Genomic DNA, 21,063 nt, shown 5'->3' with positions numbered 1-21,063 from the left:
TATTTTTCTGCTTGAGAAACAGTATTCAGGAGTCAGCTAATTATATTGACAAGATTCAGTATTATCAAGACTTCACACAGAGCTGCACAACGTGCCATTATCCCATAACAGCCCTGCCCACTCTTTTAGGGAAAATATAGGTCCCTAGCGAAACAAAAAAGTCATTTGATTTTAACATACTTCAATACTTTCATGATGCAATTAACACTTATTTTTTTCTGTATTTCATTTCTTGACTCAACCTTAACAACAAGTAATCTGTCTTGTATTTATCAAAATAGCTAAGACTAGAACCAATTATAGGAAATCAGGTCAGTTATCACTAAACACACATCTATACTTCTAGAAAGTGGCATGCTGCCCCAAAATCCTCACTGTTGTTCTGGTCTTGATCTTGATCAAGAAATCCTCAACATTTCCAATGAAGAGAGACTACCTTCAAAAAAGCAGGTAAAACATTTTACCCTGAATTCAGGGATGAAGTTGGAATTCTTATACAAGAATGGTTAATGATAGCAGCAAATGGCTCCAAGGCACTGCAACATCAAAGCCTGCCTGAACAGATTGTTTAAAAAGATCTAATCCTCCATTAATAATCCTTTGAAAGAACCGTCTACATGCCAGATAGACTAATGTCTGAGAACATTTTGGGTATGTTTATATAGTAACTCCTTGCTTAATGTTGTATTTATGTTCCTGAAAAATGTGACTTTAAGCAAAACGATATTAAGCGAATCCAATTTCCCCATAAGAATTAATATAAATGGGGGGGGGGGTTAGGTTCCAGGAAAATTTTTTTCACCAAACAAAAAACTATATTATATATACATACACACACACACACGATAAGTTTTAAACAATTTAATACTGTACACAGCAATGATGATTGTGAAGCTTGGTTGAGGTGGTGAAGTTAGAGGATGGAAGAGTGTGGGATATTTCCCAGTGAATGCCTTACTGCTAAATGATGAACGAGCATGCAGCTGAGCCCTCAAGGGTTAACACATTGTTGTTAATGTAGCCTCACACTCTACAAGACAGCATGAATGCAGGGAGGGAGACAGCATGGCAGAGAGACACACACACCCTGTGTGTGGGAGAGAGAGAGAGAGATGCGCATTACCTCTTTAAGTACACTGCCTTTTTAAGTATATCAGGAAGTTGAGACAGCAGCTGCAGCCAGCAAGCTCTCTCAGTCCTGAGCCCTGTCATGTCGCAACTCTGCTCTACATGGAGAAGGGGTAAGCGGGGGGCAGGAGCAGGGGGGAAGGGGACACCCTGACATTAGTCCCCTCCTTCACTCCATCCCCCCACACAGGAAGAGGGAGGCTCCTGGGAGCAGCTCCAAGGCAGAGGGCAGGAGCAGCACATAGCAGTGGGGGGAGGGACAACTGAACTACCGGCAATTGATAGCCTGCTGGATGGCTGCCGCACAGGGAACTTAGGGGAGCGGGGTGCTGATAGGGGAGCTGCTGGTCCACCCTGGTTCCAAGCCCCCACCAGCTAGCTGCAACAGTCTGCTCTTCCTTCAAAGCAGGTGACTGCCAAACAACATTATAAGGGGGCATTGCACAACTTTAAACGAGCATATTCCCTAACTGATCAGCAACGTAACAACGTTAACTGGGACGACCAAGTGAGGAGTTACTGTATTGCACTTGGAGGGGTGATTGCAGCTCATACAGACATACCCAAGACAGCTTGAAAACCACCAGCAGTGAAGCCATAGCTACATGGATGAACCACCCAAGTACACAGCTGGGCTCCCTGGCAGACTTGTACTCCAGTTGGCTAGCTCATTCTGTTGCAGCTTCACTGTTGGTACCAAGCTAGCAAGACTGAACCTAGCTCAGGTATGTCTAACATGCTGCAATCACACCGCTGATTGCGGTATAAATATACCCCTTAGCCCTCAAATGAAGCCCAATGACACCAACTGTGGAGTCATCATGCATCAGAAGGTCTTGGTGGCAGAGCAATGGAGAGATAATGTATTGCTCCAGGAACAGCTACAGAATATCTTACTGCTTGTTGGCATTGAAGCTTGATGCAGAGGAGGAATAGTCTCTAACTCTGAGGTTACACTAAGGTTTAGGTGACATCAACATAGGTGCCTACAAAGCCTGTCAATGCCAACTGTTCATGCTTCAAGAATAACAGAGGTAGAAATGCTTCCTTGAAGTCTCCCAAATAGTGAGTATGCTTTGAACTATTCCTTAACTCAGGAAATTTATTCTCTTTCCAGCACAATAGCAGATTTTGCAGGGGAGGGGGTTTGCATCATTGAAGCCTACTTATATTGGCTGCTTCTACTTGAATGGTACTGGCAGCTACCAATGAGCAGTCCCTGAATGGTGGTAGAAGCCTGCTTTTATTGCCTATCGAAATTATCACAGAAGTTCATAATAATATAGTACAATATCTATCTCTAGATCTGAAAGTACTTTACAAAAAACAGCTAAAATGTCTTTGGATTTAATTTTGAATTGGTATGCTGAATTTAAAACAGATCATTTGTAAACTTAACAATTCCTATCTAAACAATTTTAGCATGTCTCAGGATGTCATCCAGCTATAACTAACAGGCTGAGTTAGGCACACCATGTAGTATCCTCATCAAACCATTTAGATATTACTTTAAATTGCTACAGTCCGTGTTCTGCTGTAAAAGTGCTCTGTATTTTGAATCTACTTCCATGTAAATACCAATTTTTAAGATCCAATTTGGAAAACAGCTCCTCTATTTGATTAGGAGAATGAATTCCACATTTTTATGAGGAAGTCTGACACAGTTTTCTAGTATTGATCCGCATGTAAATATGCAATACAGGGCTGGTAACAAAACCACTGAGAGCTCATCCTCACTGTTCACCTGTAATGAACTGTTTTCTTCGTTCTGCCCTGATCCCTTCCACTCATTCTGAGTGGACCACTTGCTATTCCCCATCAGTTATGAGTCCAGACTGGAAGAGTGGTTGCGTACGGGAACAGGCCATTTAAATTTAACAGAAGATGTTCTAATCTGGAATTTTCCCCACTCTTGTACACAGTTTTTATATGTTTATGGTCATTTAGGGTTTGAAGCATTGGAAGAGTTTCAACTGGGGCTGTGATGCACTTTCCAGGATTATATAAGGGGATGAGTGAAGATACCAAAAATCAGAGTCATCAGCCGCTTTGATGGCCCTGTGGGTGCAGTTAACTGATCAGTCATGACTCAGATTAGCAGAACGTGTGTGTAAAATGTGCCCATTCTGATTAGTATTTAATTACTAAAAATTATGACATTTTAAACATCCAAACTTCTTTCAAAATAGATAAATTATTTTCTTCTCCTAAGAAATACAATTACTAAGTAATTTATTTCTTTCAATGCAGGGTTACTAAGTTGAAAAATAACTCCAATAGTATCACTAGAATTTTTTCAGCCTAATTGTTTTACCTGTCACATGAGAAAAAACTTAATTAGAAATTCTAGACAAAAAAGCAGCTTCTGCTATTTACTCTATATGAGATAAAGCAAAGCTAGAGAATTCAGACAAGACAGAGAAATTCTAGAAAGATTGTGAAGTCAAAATGTTATGCATTTGATAAAAGCTCCCGCCTGGCTTTATTTTAAGAAGACAGGAAATCAAACACAGACAGAATTCAACCAGTTAAACACCCTGCAAAAGTCATCTGTTTGACTGGATTTTTGGAGAAGACAGAACAAAAAAGATGGGGAAAGAGTGTTTGTAGGTGGCTGGCAGTGTTCTTGTTATAATGATTATTTTAATACTGCTGGGCTTTGTTGTAATATTGAATTATGTGTTGGGGGCCTTGCACATTTCATAGCCATCTTTTATTTTTATTTAAATTGAAATAAAGTCAGCATATTGAGTAAATTTATTGACAACTGTAAACTGGGAGGATTTGTAAATACTTGTGAGGTCAGAGCAATCAAAATTATGAGCAGGAAATACAAGAATCAGTTTAGAAAAATACAACCTACTAGGAATGAAGTGAATAAATCAAGTGATATATTATTTGAAAACAGATACTTGGAAAACAGTAACTCTAAAAACCAAGGACAGCAAGTCAGAGATGAATGTGCAGTGTCTGATCTGGCAACAAACAATGGTAATGCAATTTTGGACGGCATACAAAGAGGCATCACATTCTGGAGCAGGGATACAACAATTCTAGTTACACACTATGGTCTAGATCTTATAAAAACTTATGCCTATGCTTAACTTTAAGCATTGAAGTAAATGGGACTACTCTTATGTACATGCTTAAAAGTAAGCACAAGTGTTTGCACGTGCCTAAGTGAGAGAGGGAAGCAAGACTGTGCCTGAACTACCACGTTCTGTTCTGGGCATCTTAATAACACAGAGATGCAGACAAATTGGAGGGAGTTTAAGAGAAAAGACCAAAATAAGTAACAAAGGGATTAATTTAGGGAGAGAGATTAACTACACTAAACATGAATTGTATAGTTTAGCTCAAAAATAAAGTGGAGTGTGATAACTAAGGGAGAGAGATGATTTAAGATGAAATAACCAGTAGTGATGGAATGAACTAAGAATGCAATTTCAGGTGGAATGTCTAGAATCCTTATGATAAGCTCTATTAGATTGTGGAACTGTTTTTCAAGGTCAAAGATGATCCCCATTGCCTGACACACTGAAAATCAAATGTATAGCACTAGAAAATCTCCGGTAGGTACATTCAAACCTTTTAATTTTAAATGGAAACTGACAGAATAAAGAAAAATATCCAAGGACATTGTTCCTGGAAGATAGGTCAAACAATGGCGATTAGCCAGAATGGGCAGGGATACAAAACCATGCTTTGAAGTGTCCCTAGCCTTTCTGTTTGCCAGAAGCTGGGAATGGGCAACAGGGGATGGATCACTTGATGATTACCTGTTCTGTTCATTCCCTCTGAAGCACCTGGCATTGGCCACTGTCAGGAGATAGGATACTGGGCTAGATGGCTCATTGGTCTGACCCAGTATGGCTGTTCTTATATTTACTAGTGACCAGAAGGAAAATTTCGAGTTTATAGAAGTCTACAAGCCCTGTATCAGCAATGTGCATTATTTCCAGATTATTTAAGTAGTTCATTGTTTCAGAAAAATCTATCTAATAAATACATTTTGAACTATTCATATTTTACTTTGTATACTAGGCCTTAAATTATTTAGTTTTGATACTATGACGTCCTATGGCAATCTTGTAATGTATTTTAGACCATCACAATGTTTTATTTATGGTGTGACATGCTTAGGGTCTTCTGGGCACATAAAATAAAATTAAAGCCTAGCTTAATTAGAAGATAACACAGACCTATTAATTCATGAATGCCACAAGAACAGCATTTTAAAACATATATTTAATATACCTCATATTAACTTAAAATAAAAGATCCCAGCTAATGCATGCATACTAACAGGCATACTCACCCTTTAAAATGTAGTCTGTTAATAAGCTTGGCACTTTCTCGCTGTCCTCTTTCATAGCATAAAGGACTGAAGAGTGTGGGAGAGGAAGGGTGGATGAGAAAAAGCAATAATTCAGATAATTAGTCTTAAATTAAAGATGTTACTCGAACAACCACACTGAAGATACTTTAACTACTCATCTAGATATTACATCCATATCAATTAGAAAATATGTAATTGGAATACTGAAAAAATGAATGGCAGACACATGGGGACTGCTCCACACCCCTTTCATATGCATAATTCTAACTCAAATCTATAGTGTATGCACACAAGAGCTGGGGAATTCGGTCAAGGAGTACCATATAATAAGACTCTCTTAAAACCACACTGAATTTTTCAAGTTTTTTTTCTTTAACATGATTGATCATATCAGACTTCGGTGTTTTCGTTTGTCATGTATTTCAATGCACTTTTATTATAAAAATCAATATAAACAGTAAAGAAAACACTAGAACATGGTATCAACATTTCTCATTTCACTTAGCAGCTGTCAATATTGTTTTGGAGTTTTAAAACAGGATCTTTACAATGAGGAAAAACTTTCTAACAGGATATTGAAATTATAAATCCTTTAATGTTTCAGTATTTTTTCATGTTATTCCCCCCTAGCACTGCGTTTTAGTAGGCCAAATTTACCGTCTGTTGTGAAGCTACAGAAGTTCTGTAAATTTCACCAGATTATGTATTATTCTGTATTATTTCACCCTCAGATATGGCTACAGAGAAATAACTGTGCCATTACACTCCCCCTTCACCTTTCCCCACCTATTCTACTGGGGAAGAATCTGAGACTCCACTCACAGCAATTAAGCATTTGGGAAACAAGGAGAAGATAAGAGAGCATATTGACATTCCTAGAATGTGGTGGTTCTCCTCTCTGACAGTCTAGACATGAAAAGATCCCTGTAGGGGCACATGCTAAAATTGAACTATCCCAGCTAATAACTTATTAGGGTTGGAGCCATCAGGAAGGAAGAGAAAGTTCCGTCAACTGATTTTTCCACTGGGTCTCCACTCAAACAGTGGTAATGCAGGAGAACAACAGACTCCTTTCCACTGAAACACACAATACACCAATGAAAATGTGTATTTGGAAACAATGAACACAACCACCATGGCCCAGGGAGGATACCAAACACCTGACTGCATTTGGAACGGACTTTGACAGAATTCTTTATTAACAATGCCATTTATAAGACAAATCTTATAACCAAGTATGGACAATTTTGAGACAAGTTTTCTGCAGAGGGTAAACATTCAATTTGCATATGGACAAGATGTTCAGCTGGAATAAAGAATCTGTAGTTGTGGCTGTGAACACTCCTCTTGCCCAAAAAAGGGCAAGTCTTCAAAACATTTAGTTAAAAAAAACACTAAGATGAAGCCACAAGTTTTTGATCTGAAGAAGCAGAAAGGGTGAACAGTTGTAAGAATCACACTATAGGTTAGGGTAAAAAGGTAGAGAGAGATGACCAAGAAGGTGAAAGAAAGTAAAAAAAAGAATGCCTACAATTTCAAATTCCATAGTAAAGATTGGGAAGAAACTTTCAATGACACAAACAGCAGTTAATATCAATGGAAGTTAGGTGCCTAACTACCCTTTGTCCCGTTGAAAAATTTCCTGATCCAAAGTTTACAAACCAACACCATGAATTGGGTCGGAAACTCCCTGTTTGCTATGGGGTCTGTGTGTTTCAGAGTAACACGTATTACACTTTAATTTCTCATATTAAATATTCTGACCTTTTCTTTGCATATATAAAGACAAACTCCCAGCTTTCAGAGCCTCCCATATGGCAAAGCCTGACATAGCAGAATACTGGCTAAAACTAAGACATTTTAATTTATTAATTTTTTTAATAAGGTACTTAAATATATTGGAGTTCAAATGCCGTCTTTGTGGTTTCCAGTTACTCAAAATATTCAGTGAAAAGTTAAATAGTCTGACAGATTAATTTCAACAGTTTTAGCTAATCCCTTAACAATATTAGAAAGCAAAACACTACTGTGAAGATCCCACGTTTAGTTTAGTAATACTGAAAGTCAACTCATATATAAGAACTATTTCAGCAATCAGGATTTCACTTAGTGTTTTACAGCCGGTGGCGGTTATTACAAGAAGGAACTCTTGGAATGTGAAAGAAATTCATACCTACAGGGATTTAATTTATGCAGACTGAATAAGCATTGTACTACTTAAGTACTAAAAACGTTAGAAAAACTTTTGCAGCTCCTACCATCCAAGAGGATGCTACATTTATTTCTGAAAATGTTTCAGATCTCTTGGGAACATTCACATGGTTTGACGAATGCAAAGTGCTTTCTCACTCAGGTTGTGCAAAAATTTCATTCTATATAAGCTGGCTCACAGTGTTAGCTGTCGATTATGATAACCAATAATTATTGAGAAATGAATTCTAAAAAAAATAGTATTTGAAAAGAAAATAACACTGAGAAGCCGGACAACTACCATCAACCACAGTAGACTAAACAATCCACTGGCAAAAGGCACCAACTTAGTTAACTTGCCAACTGTAGAACTTTTTTGCAAGCATTTAGAGTTGGATCCGAAAGAGATCAAACCATTAATGAGAAGATTCTACTTGTACATTCAATGCTTGTTTTATGTTTTGAAATAGGCAGCTGTGAGGCTTATAACACAGAATAGATATTTCCATTGCTGGTCCCTGGAGCAGTGGACTGTAGGAAAAACCTCTGTTAACTGCCCTGGATTACTTATGCTTATCTGTTGTTCCATATTCAACTAAAGAATGTTGAGATGTATATCCCTCTAAGTGTTCGCAACACGAGAGGAATGAAAGAATCAGAAGCACAGCATTTAGCGACAAGCAGCATTTGATAAACTCCAGAATGCTCATGTAAGAATCTGAATACCATATGACTATTCCAAAATACTATATTTATCTTTATGTTGAAATAAAATATTCAGTGTTCGTAGCTTTAAATAATCTGTTCAATATTTGCCTCACAACTGCACAAGCCAGGAGAAGTAAGCCAAGAAATCTGCTACTGAGGGCATGTCTACACTAGAAACGTACATCAACCTATGTTAGGTCGACTTACAACCATCACAGTAATTACTGCGGTGGTTAATGCCCACACTATCCTCCTTTTGTTGGTGGTGTGTCCCCTCATCAGGAGCGCTTTCACCGATTTAAGAGGGGCAGTGTGGGAGGCTAAGAATCTGGGCTCTCAGCTCCACATGTAGCTCCCCACCATCAGGAGCCCGGCCACTCTCCCGCTCTCCCCACACTGGGCACATGGCTCCCTGGCACCTGGAGCCTGGCTGCCCTGGGAGGCTCGAGGACTTCAGGCACGGAGCTCCCTGCTGGGACCCTGGCTGCGGCAAGGAGCAGGGAGCCAAGAGCCTGGGAGTGCAGCCAGGCTCCGGGCAGCGGGGAGCCTCCGTGCAGTACCAGGGCTCCCTGCAGGGAGCCGGGCAGGCACAGCCCAACTCTGAGTGAGGAGCCTGGGCAGCAGCTGGGCTGGGAGTGGGGAGCCATGGGGGAGCTGAACTCCGAGCAGGGCAGGCACAGCACAACTGGGAAGGGGGAGCCCAGGAGGCAGCCGTCTCAAGCTGGAGTCCCACCACCCACCCTGTGTCAGCCTGGCTTTCTTGTCAATTTCACGGCTCCAGCAAGGAGCCATGAAATTGACAAGAATGACAGCCAACAGCAGATATAAGTAACACTGTCTATATGCAAAAAGAAAAGGACTACTTTTCTTTTTGCGAATACAGACTAACACGGCTGCTACTCTGAAAACTGTCTGTATGGACACTGCATTACCTTAGTTACACCAAAATAAGTCCTATTCCTTTCTCAGAAATGGAGTTATGCTGGTGTAGTAGGGCACTTACATCAGCGGGAGCAAGGCTGTAGTGCTTACACTGACATACCTGTAATTAGATATAAGCTGCCTTACCTCAACCTAACTCTGTAGTGTAGACCAAGCCTGAGTAACACAATCAGGTTTCAACCAGTCCGCAGAAAACACTTAACTCTTTACAATACACATTTGTATAAATGTTTTTGTTGTTAACCAAAAAAAAAAAAAAAGTTATTTTGCTGAGACTTTTGGCTTTTCCCCCCTTGACTAATACTGGAATATTGACATTTTGAACTATGCTTTAGTCATTAGTAAAGGATTATGATCTCATTACAGGGTTAAACAGAAAATGAAGTTAACTGTGAGAAAGCGCTAGTTGAAACACAAAACTTAAGTACTAGCCAAGGGAGCATACTGCAGGAAAAGAATGTGTATCTAAGTTCCTTTTGTTTAAATGTTCTATTACTTAAAAATTTTATAAGTATCCTGTCAGCAGAAATGCACATAAGATCTTACATTTTCAGAAGTGTTTAGTAATTCTGGGTACTCAAATTCAGACACCCTAACAGGACCTGCTTTTAAGAGGGTGGGCACTTTAGACATTGTGAAAATCAGATCCCTTTAGGGTGTCCTAATTTGGACACACCAAAGTAACTCTCACATGAAAAATTAGGCCAAGAAAAGTAGATTTGAAACTCTCTGAACAGCAGTTGTTTGACAACTATAATTAAATAGCTCCCCCATGTACTCTCATTCTCAAAAGTTCTAACGTCACTATATAAATGGTTGTCTCAACTCAACATGAATTTGCTGATAAACCCATTAGTACACATAGCATATTTTGAGGGAGCGGGGAAGCAGTGTTGCCAACATTCATGATATTTGGTATTTTTCTTACAGCTCCTGCTCCTGAAGTCCAGTCATTACATGCGAATATCAGCTTTTAGTTAAAATAAAAAGTTTCTAGCCCTCAGGGTTTCAGAGACCAGCCTGAAAACATGATCTGAGTGCATTCTAGAGGCTCAAAAACCAGAAGACAAACAAGAACCACCCAAAATTTATTATGGCTTAAAAATAGTAATATGATTTTGGAGGGTCTGACTCATGATTTTTGAACACTTGTTTTTGGCAATACTAGGTATGGGACATGAGATCAGCAGGAGAGTTTTAAATATTTACTCACTTTTGGTTAATGTTTGTAGATCTTCAACACCGGGTGGTCCACTTTTCTTCTCATAAGGAATGACTGTTGTTAAGTACTGTCGAGTGAAAAACATGATTATTCAGCAATTACTTTGCTTATAATTTACCCTGCTTGAACTAAAAAAATCTTATTTATTTTGTAGAATTACAAGATGTTATTTAATAAGATCAGATATTTTGCAAGAAACAAGTTTCTATTTCAATTGTCCTAAATCTACCTCTGTCACAAATGTCAGTTTTGAATTTTGCCATAAATTGCATAAAAAAAACACACACATGAAGGTGTATTAAACATTTAAGAAAATAACTGTGTATCATTTAAAGTTCCTTACTCTAACAAGTTCCTTGTATCCCATGCCATGGATCCTACTGAGAGTCCCTTCCTGGCCACCCACTAACACTACGGTGAGGGGAATTCAGGCCTCAGTGCCCCAGATCCCAAGGGTGCTTTAAGTTCCTGTAGTCTGAACTAAGTCTAGCCACTGTCCCAATCTCAGGGTTCCTATGCACATGCTCAGGGTGCAGACCTTCTATCTGTCACTGCCCTCCGAGTGTCAGAACCCACTGTCCAGCTACCTAGCCCCTCTGGACACTTCAGACTGCCCAGTATTTAAACATACCCCCTCAGCCAGAACTCAACTCCAAAGGTGTGAAACTTCTGGTTTACAGTTTAAGACCCTCAGGGGCACACAATAGTTTGAAGCAGTCAACACAAACACTTTGTTCAATCTACTGACTTTATGCTCTTTATGTTTAATCAAGTAAAGCACAATGCAGTACAGATAACACAAAACAATACTTCCTTGTGAAAACCAGGGTCCAGACACCCCAAGGGGAGAACAGAAGGTTTAAATTAGGGCTGTCGATTAATCACAGTTAACTCACGGGATTAAATCAAAAAAATTAATTGCAATTAATTGCATGGTTAAACAATAATTAAATTAAACAAGAATTGAAATTTATTAAATATTTTTGGATGTTTTTCTACTTTTTCAAATATATTGATTTCAATTACAACACAGAATACAAAAAGTGTACATTGATTCCTTTGTATATTTTTTATTACAAATATTTGCTCTGTAAAAATGATAAAAGAAATCGTATTTTTCAATTCTACTCATACAAGTCTTGTAGTGCAATCTCTTTATTATGAAAGAGCAACTTACAAACATAGATTTCTTTTTTGTTACATAGCTGCACTCAGAAACAAAACAATGCAAAAAACTTTAGAGCCTACTAGTCCACTCAGTCCTACTTCTCGTTCAGCCAATCGCTAAGACAAACAACTTTGTTTTCATTTACGGGAGATAATGCTGCCCACTTCTTGTTTACAATGTCACCAAAAAGTGAGACTAGGCATTCACATGGGACTTTTGTAGCCAGCACTGCAAGGAATTTACATGCCAGATACGCGAACATTTGTATGCCCCTTCATGCTTTGGCCACCATTCCAGAGGACTTGCTTCCATGCTGATGATGCTTCTTAAAAAAATGTGTTAATTAAATGTGTGACTGAACTCCTTGAGGGAGAACTGTATGTCTCCAGCTCTTTTTTACTCACATTCTATCATATGTTTCATGTTCTAGTAGTCCCGGATGACGACTCAGCACATGCTGTTCATTTTAAGAATACTTTCACTGCAGATGTCACAAAACACAAAGAAGGTACCAATGTGAGATTTCTAAAGATAGCTACAGCTCTCGAACAAAGGTTTAAGAATCTGAAGTGCCTTCCAAATCTGAGAGGAATGAGGTGTGGAGAATGCTTTCAGAAGTCTTAAAAGATCAACATTCCGATGCCGAAACTACAGAATCCGAACCACCAAAAATGAAAATCAACCTTCTGCTGGTGGCACCTGACTCAGATGATGAAAATGAACATTGTCAGTCCGCACTGCTTTGGATTGTTATCGAGCAGAACCCATCATCAGCACGGACACACATCCTCTGGAACGGTGTTCTCACTTTCAGGTGACATTGTGAAGAAGAAGTGGGCAGCATTATTTCCTGCAAATTTAAACAAACTTGTTTGTCTGAGCGTTTGGCTGAACAAGAAATAGGACTGAGTGGACTTGTAGACTCTAAAGTTTTACATTGTTTTATTTTTGAATGCAGCTAGTTTTGTACATCATTCTACATTTGTAAGTTCAACTTTCATGATAAAGAGATTGCACAACAGTACTTGTATTAGGTGAATTGAAAAATACTATTTCTTTTGTTTTTCACAGTACAAATATTTGTAATCAAAAATAAATATAAAGTGAGCACTGTACACTTTGTATTCTGTGTTAAAATTGAAATCAATATATTTGAAAATGTAGAAAACATCCACAAATATTTAAATAAATGGTATTCTATTATTGTTTAACAGTGTGATTAATCAAGTGATTAAAAGAATATCCTTTCTTCTTGGGACTGCAAGGGAGGGTTTGGACTGGTAGCATTGGTCCAGGACAGTAAGTCACAGATACTTCTTTATAGACTGCAGGATAGGCACATGTAGGTAGGTATACAACCTTGAGATCCAGGGAGCATAAGAATTTGCTTGTCTTCACATCTTGAATAAAATATTTTAGAGACTCTCATCCTACAAACATGAGATACCGAGGAAGGATAGACACATTTCAAGTCAAGAACTGGACACAGTCTCCTTGTTTTTTGGACAGTGAAATAGATCCCAATGTCCTTCTGATCTTTCAGGACCAGGGGAATGGGCTGTATTTTTAGGAAATTGTTTAGGATACCTCAGTTGCCTTTTTGCTGGGCCAATGTGGCACTGTGTAGTAGAACGGAGTTGTAGTAGTAGAATAGATCTCATACTGAATTGACTGCATATCCATATAGTATTGTCCAGGACCCCTTTGATGTTATTTAGGCCCAGATATGGAAACAGTTCCTCAACTTTCCCCCAATGTTGGGACTTTATGTCCAGACTCTAGAAACTTCAGGCTGACTGGTTAAAATTTGAAGGAACTCCTCTGATAATTGTTACTTCCTCCTTTGTCAATGAAAGGCTGTACATTGTTAAGGCCAACTGTTTCTCTAAATGGTTATGCCTCCTTTTTACTGGATTATAGTTTCTTGTCTCCCAGCATCCACTCCTGTTTGAACATGAATTCAAGGTTCAGCTTGGCATCTCCTGGGATAGGACTTTGCTCTTTGAAGCAGCCAAGGACTGTTGACTTTCTCCAAGTCTTACTGAAAGGAAACTGGCCTTTAAAAGGCATGTCTGTTAGCCTGTCTCTGGAAGAAAGAAAACAAACACTAGCCACTGTTTTAGCTACAGGGCCTCTCTCCTGGAGCCATGGCAGTCTCAATGAAGTAGCAGACTCATGTCACATGTGAACTCACATTGAAAACAGTGGTGACCAGAAATGGGAGAGTCTTGGTCACTTCACAGTTTTTATCTTTGGCCTTTGGAGATCTGCTAAGCTTCTGTAACCAGTTCACTGTCCCTGGGAAACATATGCTGCATAAATTGAAGATTGTAGGGACAGGCTTAAGGTCACAAAGATTCTATTCAAAGAGGTACCTCATTTTTTCTGTCAAGGAAATCCTTGAGAGCCGCGCCTCATTCCACAGTCTATGCTGCCCTTTTCACTAACCCCGACAAGGCAGCATCCATTCTTGGGTTCTCAGAAATTACTTGTTTCAATCATTGAACGATCAAAAGGAGAAGCCATATCCAAATGGATTTCATCAAGCTGTGTTATCACCAACATAACCTGCAACCCCTTACGGGGATTTGCACACATTCCACCAGAGCAATATCGACTCGAACAGCATTTTTGAACAAAGTTCCCATTACAGACATCTGAAGAGCAGCAACCTGGGCTTCTGCCCATACATTTACACATTATGCAGTAGAACAGTATGCAACTTCGGATGCACTACTTGGGACTCATTGTATTATCATCTGCCATGACTTCAACTCTGAAGCCCCTTCCTTCCATAGGAGGGCACTGCTCTGAAGTCATCTAAAGTGGAGCACACATATGGACATCACTCGAAGAAGAGGAGAGGATTACTCACCGTGTGTAGTAATTGTGGTTCATAGAGACGCGCCCTCTATGGGTGCTCCACTACCCTCCCTTCTCCCCTCTACTTCGGAGTTTCACAAACTAAATGTTCTGCAGTACAAAAGGAACGGGGAAGGGGAGTCGGAAGAGGTGGGTGTTGGTCGGGACTATGTTCTCTATCTGCTGGAGACAGAAACAACTGAAGGCTGAAAGGTGGCCTACCCCTTATATAGGAGGGTATGACAATCAAAAGTCTTATGGTATGTTTACACTGCAATCACGGGTTGTGATTGTAGCTCACATAAACATACCTGAGCTAGCTAGATCAAAGCTAGCTCAGGACCTGGAGCAATGAAGCCACAGGTTGGGAAGAACTACAGTCCACGTGCCTGGACAGATGCAGATGATCAAAGAGAGAATAGGAGTTTACACATTTAATTCCATCTCCTGCATGTAATTTTATACAGTCTAACTGGTCTTTTCCATCTCTATTTTCTATGATTCAACTATTAACTCCAAAACAGATCTACAGGCTTTTGTCAGCTCAAGTTTGAAGAGGTATCTACTTAAGCCTTAACTAATTTGTGAAGAAGAGTCTGTGCTATGAGAATAAAAGTTCTGGAACAATAAAAGTAATACTGATGGATTAATGTGCTATCAAGAATAAAATTTTCCATATTAGAAACCTAAGCTTAGAGACATCTAGTGGTTCAATAAAAGGACTCATCAGCTCAGTAAAAATCACAGTTGTTCCAAAGACCGTAGATTTTCATATATAAGATCCTCATAAATCAGGTAACCAGGAGTGAAGAAGAAATTGGTCTAACTCCATGAGGATAAAAATTTATGATTTTAAAAAATGGATTTTAAATTTAAATAAATTTTTATGTTTAAAAATAAACATTTAAAATTAATTTTGAAATTATGACAACTGATATTCTGACCTACACTTTATTATTATTCTTTTAATGTGTGTTCATTCCAAAGTTTTAAAGAAAGTCAAACCACTTAATTGAAGGAAGTCAACGGCAAAGCACCTGGAACCAGAGTTTTGACAGCGGTAACCTCTTCTGTAGGGGCAGAGAGAACATTTCCTTAATTTCAGTTTTTTCAAGAAGGGCAGTTCATTAATTTATTCAAAGCTGAGAAACTGAACGAGAGTGGAAAAAAGCAGGAAAACGTGTTTTTCTCTTCCATTCTATGAATAAGAATGAGGTGAGAGAGGTAGATATCTACTAGTTCTAAAATCACGGTGACCAGAAACAATCAGTTCAATTAACTAACCAAAGATAATACTTACTTTGTTTAATAAGTCAGTCAGTTTCAAATGCAAAACATGTTTTAATAAAACTTTTTTCTTCGGTATCGACCTTATTTAAAGTAATTCTAACAGTTTTAAAATCCTGTTTTTGTGCATTTTTTAATGAATTCCAATTTCCATTCAAATGCAGATCAACACAAATCACGAGTTCAAAAAAACCAAAAAACCAACCAACTTGTAAATAGTAAATGCATCACTACATTGTCTAACATAAAAATACGAAATTAAGAATTTAAATAAATGTATGTTAAGCTATATAACTGCTTCAGTGTATAGATAAAGTGAATCCACCTGGTTTGCAAAAAGTACCAAATTTAGTGTAAAGGCTATATTTAGTTGCAAATCAACATGTTTTAATGGTTACCAACCAATGAAAATGTATCTTTGAGGAAAATAACTAAAAAGTACTAATGCAGCACAAGATTAGATTATTTAAATCAAGGTTTCCTGTAAATCAAGATTAAAATCACTGATTTAAATCAATCCACCCTGACCTAAATTCTATTAACAAAAAACAAACAGTATCCACAAAAACTAAGCAAATATGTCTGTAAACCAGATCCAGAAGTGTGGAAATTGATCAGTTAAGTGCATGCAGACAAGAGAAGGAAGGATCAACATGTGCCTTGTGCATATTAATCAAGAAGCATTTTCCTAAATTCCTTCAGAGTGACAAGGAGAAAGTGAGACATCAAAACATTCTCCATCATCAAAAGCCAACCTGTTGGGGACAAAGATTCCAGATTGAGAAAGATGCTCTAGTTCCAGGTAATCAAAGGAGGCAAGAACCTCAGTCTAATAGGACTGGCTACTGCCACCCCCAGCTTGGAGCATGCTGTCTCACCCAAAAAGGAAGCTCTGAAAAATATCCTTGAAACTTTGGTGACCCCTGTACTTGGTTAGAACCATTACTACTTTACAAAGTGGAATAAAAGGACCATGCGAGTTCTTCATCAAAGGAGAGAGAATTTGTGCATTGCTTCTGTGATCTGCACACTACCATTTTGCAAAAAAACTGGCAATTGTGTGTGGCAAACAGACTTCTCTTAGATTTACTTTGTAAGTCCAGACCTAAGAATCACTTGTGAGGGACTATTTTCAGTTTGCTGAACTTGTGCCATTTTCATCTCCTTTTCTCCCAGGTAAAGGCAGCTAAGCATATCTTATGGGGCATTGCCCAGGTCCTCATCATTTAGACCCTGACAGAGATAACCTGACCCACTCCTCCTACATAAATGATCACAGACTGATTTCTGATGTATTTTGGGACATTTAGTCAACAATGCTTCAGACACAAACAGGGTTACCCTCGTCTTCAGGACACTAATATAGTTTAGATTTCTAGGGAGGCAATGACCTGAGTGTTGAACCTTCTTCTTTACGCTCTACCCTTCACACAGTGGATTCGTATACAGCTAATACAATATGCATTGAAGAAATATGGACGTCTCTTTTAATTATAAATTGTTCTTGCAATGCCACTATGTCAGAGTATCTCAGGGTGTTTATTACTCAGATGTGGCGAGAGACTGAGATTTATCAACTGGATATCAGGCTGAACCCAGGTTGCCTCGCTTGGTGGTATCTCACAAATACCACACCACAGTCCAATGGCCATCTTCTGGCTCTACCTGCAGTACAGTGAGGCTTTGGTAAATGATCCTGTCAAGTCCTTGCAAAGAGAATGAAGGCTTTCATGTCTTACAGGGCTCCTAATCTCTTTTGAAGACAAGCAATGATATATAGTTTTAGCAATTTACTTTAAGCTTTTGAGACTTAAGCACCCTATTTGTGGCATGGATCAATACTTTGCTCTTTCAAGATGTTGCTCTTGACTAAGTTGCCAATACAAAGAAATACATGCACTCACATTCTGTATGGATATGCTGCTATAGCCACTAGGGATCTTAGGTTGTGTGGGGGTTGATTCCAAACTCTTTTTCTGCTGCTGTTTTTTAAGTAAACTACAGGAAGCACCAAGGAACAGCTTGCTGTCTCTATGCCAAGTTCTATGGGACTGAAGCCTGGTTTCTCCAAAGTCCAGGATTCCATGACATCACAGCTTAGTTAGGTATCCCTCCCCTTTGAATGGAGAATGGGAAGGAAATTCCATAAAAATCAACCTTCTACATAGCCATTGGACTTTTCCCCTTCACACAGGAGGATAGAATGGGCCCTAAATTAGTTGATCTTGAGAAATAATCTAGAGAAGTAAACCCTCTGTGATGCTGTATGGAATCTGGGGGACACTTAGAATCATAGAATATCAGGGTTGGAAGGGACCTCAGGAGATCATCTAGTCCAATCCCCTGCTCAAAGCAGGACCAATCCCCAACTAAATCATCCCAGCCAGGGCTTGAGGATATTATGAATATCAATATTGTAAAACTGTAATGAGTTATGCCAGATAGGCCATGTAAGGTATCTGCAAAAATGTTATAATTTGCCAGATATGATAATCTCATTTATGTGTTTGTATCATCTTTGTATTATCAGTTATAGATATGTATGACTATCTGTATTTCAAACTTGGGCTATGCTTCTGGGGGACACTCCCAGATAGTTTGGGTATCAGCTCTGCCTAGTCTGCTTGATGGCCCATTAAGACCATCAGCTATACAATGGACCCACTGAGAGAAGGCAAATACACCTTATGACTCAGCAAGGCATGCAGGGGCATGCCTATGGACAGAACTCTAAAGGCTTTCAGGACGTGTGCTGGGCAGCTTGTGTTTGAAACAAAGGAAGCACAGGCCTCATGGCAAAAAGACTATAAAAGGCAGCTGCATCTTCTCCATTTTGTCTTCAATCCTCCTTCTTACCTCTGGAGGAACTTTGTTACAAACTGAAGCTCTGAATAAAGGACTGAATGACCCATCCAAGCTGTGGATGTATTCCAGAGGCACTTTCAAGGCAGCAAACTCACTAATACTGCAAGGATCCTGATATATGGACTTTGAAGTCCTTGTATGTATGTGACTATTTTACCACTTAACATCTCTCTTCTTGTTCTCTCTTTTTTCTTTATAATAAACCTTTAGTTTTAGATACTAAAGGATTAGCTGGCAGTGTAGTATTTTGGGTAAGATATAAACCTATACTGACCTGGTAACATGGCTGACCCTTTGGGGTCAGAAGAACATTTTGTATATGTGAGTGGAGTTTTAAAATAACTTCTGTAATAACTCACTGTACTGGACCTAGGTGCTGATTGGGAGCCAGAGACTGGAATGAAATAAAGGGAGCTGAGGGATATTTTTTTTTTGCTTCTTGATAACCAGTGTGGGGGATCAGAAACAGAGTTTGTGACTGGTTGGTGAGTTTAACTTCAGTGTTACCCACCAGTCTTGGGAGGATTTGCTCTCCCTTTTGCAGCCTGCCCAGAACTTGGCATTTCCAGTGAGGGCTGCCCCAAGTACCACCGGGGTCACACCCTCAACTTGACTACATTTTAAGAATCTTGCTGTTTATCAATATCATAAGTACTATACGAAAGATATATTACACAAACAATTTTTGTACCATTACAGTTCAGAATCTAAATTAAAATATGGTAATTAAATACTACTTTGAAATAAAGGATAAAAGTTCTATATTTAACAATGACATGAAATATTAACCATTATCCTAAATAGTGGTATTCTATGCCATGTATTTTCTTTATTAATATTTAAATCAATAAAAACAAAAACTTACCTTTGGATATATTATTATATCCAGAATATTTGTATTCCATACAACTGGCTGCTTTTAACATAATGCAACTGTCAAAGGTGTAAAGATATAAATGCAATTTTGTAGAGGCAATTCTGTTATTCAGAAGAATGAGCTCTGAACACTGGGGTTTGCTTCTTCTTTATTCTCCTTACTATCTATTACCTACCTCCTTAAGGCTTAAGACTGGAGTGAAGTTTCTAATTTAATGCATCTTTCTAAAGTGGGTTTTATAGACATGCAAAACATTTCAAGCATGCATTATGCTAATATTTATTTTTATTTTCAGATGTGACATAAAGCCTTGGAGGAGGCTGTAATTTCAGTGCATTATTTCATACACATCAAGACTTGAGTGGTCTTTAACTATTGAGGAGAGAAAAAGACACTATAGGCCTACTGCCACCCTGAAAGCAGGAGAGGATGTGGTGAGCATACAGCAGTTATTTTTTCAATCTGAGCACTAAATATGCTTTAGTTGCCATCTTTCAAGACCTCGACTTCTACAGTAGCACCAAGCAAAGAATGAGGAAAAGTGAGAGGATAACCCAGCACCTGTTTCTCTCCACCCGAGTTTCCAAACGTGTGGCGGAAGCCATTCTGAATGACATTTGAGATCCCTTCCATGCTGAAGCGCTAAAGATAGCAAAAACATGGCAGAAAAAGAAGGGGACAGAGAAAGAAGTTCAAAGACTATTAGTGAGCATTTACCCAGACAATAAGTAAGATGAATGCCAGAGACAAGCTGTTAGAATGTGTTACAATATATTTTAACATCTTTGTTTGCTGTTCATATGCAGAAGAAAGCTTTGACAGAGGGGTTTATGATTAATAAATATGAACCACCATAAACATTTTAAAAATAACCTGATTGTGCAGAAAATTTTCTGCACAGAGTCGGAGGCAAAAATCTTTATATGGCAGACCACTTGTTTATACGTAAGTACACCTTACCACTTCGTTCTTTATTTAAAAAATGTTTAAATCTAGACTAAGATTTTAAAATATATTAAGAGTATCTGAAATATTGTAAATAGGCTGATAAAGATCTTCAACATTGACTTCAGAGACAGCCCCTCTTATAAAGTTATTATTCAAACACTATCATATTTAAAGGTACACTGCTGACATTTAATATTTTTATGAAGTCCAATGGAGTATGTACTACCAATTAAAAATATTTTATAAAAATTACTCTTTTACATTATCCTACAAAGAATTTTATGCTTTTGTATTTCCTCTGCTACAATAACAGCAACAATTAAACACAGTAATAATTAACTGTATTCCCATAATTATGCTGATATCAAAAATGCACAAAGTTAGTTAACTAAGCAGCTACATTAATTTCAAGGTCCATTAGAAACAAGTGGAAGCCAAGTAAAAATAATCAAAATGTATCCTACCAAATCTGTCCTTTCGTTATTTTCATTCCACTCTTGTTCACTCAAGGAAAGAAGTTTAACAGA

General features: G+C 38.4%; 1 protein-coding gene across 2 annotated transcripts in view; it reads right to left on the bottom strand.

Moving 5' to 3' along the window:
• FEZ2 (fasciculation and elongation protein zeta 2) overlaps positions 1–21,063 on the bottom strand; it is a 57,519-nt gene that overhangs the window by 9,580 nt on the left and 26,876 nt on the right. Inside the window, exons 6-8 of one of the 2 annotated variants that reach the window (XM_084624984.1) lie at positions 20,150–20,230; positions 10,521–10,596; positions 5,447–5,512 (exon numbers count right to left, since the gene is read on the bottom strand). In XM_084624984.1, the coding sequence (XP_084481110.1) occupies positions 5,447–5,512; positions 10,521–10,596; positions 20,150–20,230 (223 nt within the window). The remainder of the gene's footprint in view (positions 1–5,446; positions 5,513–10,520; positions 10,597–20,149; positions 20,231–21,063) is intronic. The other variant, XM_084624985.1, reaches the window with a different exon arrangement.

The sequence above is a fragment of the Lepidochelys olivacea genome, assembly GCF_965140295.1.
Source record: "Lepidochelys olivacea isolate rLepOli2 genome assembly, chromosome: 3".
Classification (NCBI taxonomy): Eukaryota; Metazoa; Chordata; order Testudines; family Cheloniidae; genus Lepidochelys; species Lepidochelys olivacea.
Note: the sequence above shows the minus strand (reverse complement) of the source record. Positions and strands in the feature narration are given on the sequence as shown.